The sequence below is a fragment of the Oratosquilla oratoria genome, chromosome 43 (assembly GCF_046742065.1).
Source record: "Oratosquilla oratoria isolate Oo_2021 chromosome 43, ASM4674206v1, whole genome shotgun sequence".
Taxonomy (NCBI): Eukaryota; Metazoa; Arthropoda; class Malacostraca; order Stomatopoda; family Squillidae; genus Oratosquilla; species Oratosquilla oratoria.
In genome coordinates, this window is record NC_134819.1 from 25,992,817 (window position 1) to 25,999,366 (window position 6,550).

At 35.6% G+C, this 6,550-nt stretch overlaps 1 protein-coding gene across 1 annotated transcript; it reads left to right on the forward strand.

The window, feature by feature from the left end:
- Nucleotides 1-751: 751 nt before the first annotated feature.
- On the forward strand, nucleotides 752-6,060 carry LOC143021923 (carbohydrate sulfotransferase 11-like). Its single transcript, XM_076179786.1, has 3 exons — nucleotides 752-878; nucleotides 2,839-2,953; nucleotides 4,757-6,060. Exons 1-3 carry the CDS (start codon nucleotides 763-765, stop codon nucleotides 5,084-5,086), a joined length of 561 nt encoding a protein of 186 aa, XP_076035901.1. The 5' UTR covers nucleotides 752-762; the 3' UTR covers nucleotides 5,087-6,060.
- The last annotated feature ends 490 nt before the right edge of the window (nucleotides 6,061-6,550 follow it).

A 6,550-nucleotide genomic window follows, 5' to 3' on the forward strand; every position in this document is an offset into this window, starting at 1 on the left:
CTGTGGATGTACTGTGTCTTTCGACACTGTTTCTGACCCAGGGCGGTGGGCAAGGTGCAGGGATGACCCGTCATCCAGGAGGTGCTCAGATGAGAGGAAGGGTGGGTGGGGTGTGGAGTGTATTTAGGGATGAAATGGGTGGGAGTGTTTTTATGCCTTTCCCTTTTTGGCTACCTCCCTTGGAAGGGGGAAAAAGCCTTGGTATATGTATGTATGTATTTATTATTTTATTATTAATATGATTTTTTTCGCATCCGACCTAGATATGCATCAAAAGGTCTCCTGTCGGCATGCTCCGCCTTTGTAATCCTTTGTAATCCTTTGTGTGTGTGTGTGTGTGTGTGTGTGTGTGTGTGTGTGTGTGTGTGTGTGTGTGTGTGTGTGTGTGTGTGTGTGTGTGTGTGTGTGTGTGTGTGTGTGTGTGTGTGTGTGTGTGTGTGTGTGCGGTGTGTGTGTGTGTGTGTGTGTGTGTATGATATGTATATGCAAATATATATACATATGTATGCTTGTGTGTGTATATATATGTCTGTGCGCGCGCTTGCGTGTATTGGTTTTGATAAGTTAGGACTGAGTGTGCATGATTTTGAGTCCTCAATCTTTGTTAACCAATTCACCAGAACAATTTTATGCTCTCAAACACTCTTTACTAATTCACTTACCAAAAACCGTGAGACTATCCTATCATTCGAAAAGCTTTGAGACACATAATCCCCCTTTACCTACAGGAATTTCTTCACGGAAGAGAAACTGTACTCTTTAATGAAAAATGGAACTTCCGAAGTTAAGGTGTTTGTGGTGCGACATCCTTTGCACAGGCTCGTATCGGCTTTCAGGGACAAGTATAAAAATGGGGCTTCCGTCAGGCTCAACAACCTGTGAGTGTTTTATATCTCTTACGTTTCTTTTTTCCTTGTTAAAAGAGTAAGGTGTTTGTTTATCATTCTATTCGATTCTATTTTGTTTTGTTTTATTCTATTCAGTTCTATTATATTACGTTATATTATATCATATTATATTATATTATATTATATTATATCATATTATATTATATTACATTATATTATATTATATTATATTATATTATATTATATCATATTTTATTATTATTATATCATATTATATTATATTATATTATTATATTGTACTATATTATATTATATTATATTATATTATATTATATTATATTATATTATATTATATTATATTATATTACATTGTATTATATTATATTACATTATATTATATCATCTTATATTATATTATATTATATCATTATATTATACTATACTATGTTATATTATATTTTATTATGTTATACAATATTTTGTTTTATTTCATTTTATCATATTTTACTTCTTTCTCATGAGTACTCCACTTTAGTTTCCAGTAGATGGTTTTGCAGAGCTTCAGCAGTAACTTTGATTTCTGTCAGGTTTCTCTGACCCACTCGGAGGCTGTTGCCGGTTACCTAAGGGCCGTGGGTCTTCTGCAAGAGAGACCAGGGGCAACGGATTAATTGATTTGTTATCTGTGTCTTTTGTTAGCGCGGATGTCGCTTGTGACTCAAAGAGAACTGGAAGTGAAACGTATACGGTTTATTCATAAAAGTCGCTCTTTGTTACTTTTATGAATTGCCGTAATATATTGCGGTATCTCTACTCTCTCACATTTCAGAAACGACCACTCGTCTTTGCTTATATGAAGGCTAAGTGGAAAATAACAAGTACATAAGAACATACGAATGAAGGAGACTGCAAGAGACCATAAGGAGTACACTAGGTAGTTTTATGCCCATCACCACCTGTCATCCACATCCATAAAGTTGTCTAACCGTTTCTTAAAACAATCAATAGTTTCTGCGCTTACTGCGTAGGTACAAAGTCTATTCCATTCGTTGACTACTCTATTGGCTGGCAAACCAGTTTTTGCCTATTTTCTTCTTGAATCTAAATTTCTCCAATTCAAATCCATTACTGCGAGTTCTGTTGTCTTCATGTGACAACTTTGCATTCCCCTTTGTTGAAGCCCATGGACTATCAGAATACCTTTCTTAGATCACCCCCAAAGAGTGCAAGTTCATTGTAGTCATGATTTGTGACGACTTCGGAGGTCATTGGAATGCTATATCATGAAAATGCTCCCTAAGTGATATTTTCTTTCTAAATGGCACGATATCAAAGTGTTGATATTCTACTCTATTGTTAATTTTATTCTGATAATTTGGTCGAGTTCCTTATCCCCAGTCGTGGTTGCAGACACAGAGCGTTTCAAAAAGCACACAGCAATGGACACTATATCGACATAATCATAAAAAAGCTGCATGCAATATGCACATTGAAGAACAGCTTCTGAGTAAAGATGGAGTGAGTTTTCCATTTCTCTTTTCTCTTTCGAAATAATTTCCCTTTTTCGGTGATGAGAGATAAAGAGAAATGGGATGAACAGCGATCAGCAATTTTTACATTGTGGAGGGAAGACTTTAGTTTCAAACAAGTTGTTCTAAAACGAAAAAAGTGACGGCATTTCCTTCTATTATATAAGTACTCATCAATTTATAAACATCAACTGTCGTATGTTTTTACCAAAGACCTGAACATAGCCATAAGTAGATAGTCAATTAACTTAAGACCAAAGTATAGTTTCACAATCGAACTGGACTGTGCAAACAAATGAAGGTTCAAGGAATTTAACATGACTTGCGTTGGATGTTACCTAAGATTAATGCTGGTTCTAGGCATGACAGACCCTAGTTATACGATGTTTGCTTAAGGTAATATGATCGCATTTGAGGGGCTAGATACAATAGTCTCTCAATCCTCTGTTACTTTGCTACAGCAATGGAGGATTCTTTGGCCCGGTGATCAAACAACACAATCTACAAGTCGACTCCCACGGCAACATAAGCGTCACTTTTCCGCAGTTCCTCGAACACGTGGTCCAAAGTCACCAGGTAAGTTCCTTGTCAACTGTATGTACTGTATGTATATGTATGTATCCGATAATTTTCTGACAGTCGCATGCAGGATTCGAACCCACTGCTATCGGTCTCCCATAAGATCTGCGACTGTCAGAAAATTATCCGATTGATGTCGCTGTTACTAGCGAATTTCTCTCATATGTATGTATGTATTTTCATCTTATCAACCATATTAACTTATCCATTTTAATTGCCTGCAAACACAATGGAGACTAACAGAAATTCGATAGAAGCATATTCGGAAACTGATACGCTGTCGGGCTAGGACTCGAAACTAGCCGATACGTAACAAATGGAATGACAACCAACTGCGCAATTGGTTAAACCACTGTCCATTTGTTACGTATTAGCTAGGTTTGAGTCCTCAGCCCGACAGCGTATCAGTTTCCTAATATGCTTCCATCGAGCTCCTGTTAGTCTCGATACTGTTTGCAAGGAATTAAAAGAGAAAAGTTAATGTGGTTCATAAGATAAAAATCTGTGTGCTGTGGACCATTCAGTGTGTGTTGTATGTACTGTATGTATGTACTGTATGTATGTATGTATGTATGTATGTATGTATATATGTAGGCAGATGGATATATGTGTTAAATTTGCGAGAACTTAGATGAAGGCTCATTTCTGGTGAAAGTAAAACATACAATGGCGACCACCATCAATAAACCAGAGGTCTTTATGAGGACTCGGGAGAAGATTGCGGATTTATGGTCCTGGTGGCAAAAAACGGTTTGACTCTGAAGGCAACATCTGTTGCTTATTCTTATTATTCGATAAAGATCAAGTTAGAGGGAATATTCAAAGCAGTGCCTAGTTAACTTTTTTAAAATTCGAGGGTGAGGTGGAAGGGGAGACTTCATCTGACATTCAGTGGTTCTAGAAATATCTTCAAATGAAATGTTCCTTCTAATTGGGTTTATGGAGGCGGGTCCTACCAGATGAATAGAATAGTGGGGTATTGACCAGAATAAAGTCCTTGAAGGTGAGAGTATGTCTTAGACCCTTAAAAGGCAATTAAAACAAACTGGAGGACGAGGAGGAAAGTCAAATTATAAACATAAAAATATTTTGGGGTTCATCATTCCCTTTAAATCTGTGTTGGGCCATATAGATTTGATTCTGGCCAAATACGAACTATATGATTAAGCTGAAGGTTGGAGCCGAACTTCATTCATGTTTCGATCTATGTTGTCGTTTTCTTGTGTTTTTTCTTAGTATTTTCACTTACAGTTTTCCTCATATTTTTTCCATCTATACTTTTTCACTCATATTTTTTTTTCCATTCGTACTTTCATTCATACTTTTTTTTCATAATTTTTCCTCCTTATCTTTTTCATTCGTACTTTTTTCATGATTTTTCTCCTTATTTTTTTTCATTCGTACTTTTTTCATTCATACTTTTTTCATAATTTTTCTCCTTATTTTTTTTTCATTCACACTTTTTTCATAATTTTTCTCCTTATTATTTTTTTATTCGTACTTTTTTCATTCATATTTCTTTTTCATTCATACTCTTTTCTCATTTGTGTCTTTTTCATTCATTTGTATTTCTTTTTCATTCACATTTTTTTTCTTCATTTCATCTGAGTAGGTTTATGGTCAACGTACTTTCATTCATACTTTTTTCATAACTTTTCTCCTTATTTTTTTTTCATTCGTACTTTTTTCATTCATACTCTTTTCTCATTCGTGTCTTTTCATTCATTTGTATTTCTTTTTCATTCACATTTTTTTTCTTCATTTCATCTGACGTAATATGCCCTCTGTCGTCCTCCCCAGAGTAATTTTATGGTCAACCATCACTGGCGAGGTTACGTGATTAACTGCTCTCCCTGCACCTTCAACTACACCTACATCATGACAACTGAGACATGGGATGAGGACATGAGTTACCTCGTCAACAAGCTCAACATCTCCGAAGTGGAAGCTACCAACCACCTCCACAATAAGTCCGCATTGCCACAAGGAGGTAGAGTCGATTACTTTTCCTACTACAGGAACATCGACCCTCATCTTATTGGCCAAATTTATGAAATCTACAAAGTGGATTTTGTATTGTTTAATTACACACTGCCCGACTTCATAGAGAAGGCTATTGAGGAGGCATGAGTAGTGTTTGCGATGAAGTTGTGTCTACTTAAGTCACTTTACTTAATTGTAATGTACATTATAAGAACTATCCTTGTCGGATATCATATCTGTGTCTCCATTTATCAAAATCTAGTATTAAGATTTATTATGTATATGTATTTGCATAGTAGTTTTGTGTGGGTTCCTTTAATGGTCGTATAGTGGGTTAGGCTTCTATGCCGTTTTCAAAGTAGAATAGGGAAAAGTTTCCTCTCTGTCCTTTCGGCCTATTTCGGCATTCGTGACCCGGCTTAGGTCACTTGCCGCCTATAAAAGTAGGAACCCTCTTGCTTCGGGGCTTTTTCTTTCTTCGGTTTCAATGGGTCGACATCCGGGCCCTCTCGTCTCCTCGATGGAGACATTTCCCCCATCACCTAAGGTGTGCAAGGCATCTAGATATGTACTCACGTAAGTTTTTAGAAAGTTATCCTTAGTTTGGGTGAGAAGTTTAGGATCCCCTTTTTGAGATTTAAAATTGTGAACCTGGTGTGTCGTGTAGGCTTTTGCCAGAGTTCTGTCTTAACCCTGGTGGAATTCTCCTTTGTGGGTTAAGTTTGACTGAAATAAGACGTGTCAATTTTCAGGCTTTGGTCTTGTGAATCTGTTCTCGTGGATGATCTATTTTAATTTTCTATTCCCGTGGTTGAGTACCTTTTGGAATAGGTTTTTGAGTTCGACGTGTCTTTGTCAACTCTGTTTTAACTCCACCCCTTTTAAACTTACGTGTATTTTTTTCATTACGGTTTTTTTTATAGGGTAATTTGAATTTAGGTGTCACTCTGATTTGGTCCTTGTTCTGGCCCGTACGTGATCTGTTTTAGTTACCTTTATTAATTTCCACAAGTGCTATTTTAATATTCCTGTTTGTTTTCATTTAAACGTGTTATTTTCACAACAGTGTTATTGTTATTCTATAATTCTTAATTGGGTTATCTAACGTGAATTATTTTTGCTACTCTGTTTCTTATCTCTAGAATTTTTCTAATACTTAATTTTTGCACATTTCTGTAACAATTAAGGATGTTAGTGTTTACTTGTTTTTGTAAATAAAAGTTTAAAATTAACCCCTGGTTTAAAAGAACCTGGATACGACTGGGGCCATCGAATTGGATTGGGTTAAGATAAATAAAAACAATTAATAATATAAATTCATAAATAATCTGCCCTCCCGCTTTGGGTCGTTTCATGACAATATATATATATATATATATATATATATATATATATATATATATATATATATATATATATATATATATATATATATATATATATATATATCTGCATCTGTATCAACAGCTTCAATCCCTTCATCGTCGGCTCCACTTGAATTATCTGCAAACCTGGCTCCACCATTAAAAAGGTCACTATCAGACTCCTCCACAGGCGCCACTTCTGCTAAATCATTTCCATCTAAAAGAAAGTCATCAACATCTCTGAACA

What these genes read in the sequence shown, in the direction of transcription:
- LOC143021923 (XM_076179786.1), top strand. Translation starts at nt 763, where the DNA reads ATGAAAAATGGAACTTCCGAAGTTAAGGTGTTTGTGGTGCGACATCCT. An exon ending in TCCGTCAGGCTCAACAACCT is followed by an intron (nt 879 to 2,838) that starts GTGAGTGTTTTA and finishes ACTTTGCTACAG; the next exon opens with CAATGGAGGATTCTTTGGCC. An exon ending in ACGTGGTCCAAAGTCACCAG is followed by an intron (nt 2,954 to 4,756) that starts GTAAGTTCCTTG and finishes CGTCCTCCCCAG; the next exon opens with AGTAATTTTATGGTCAACCA.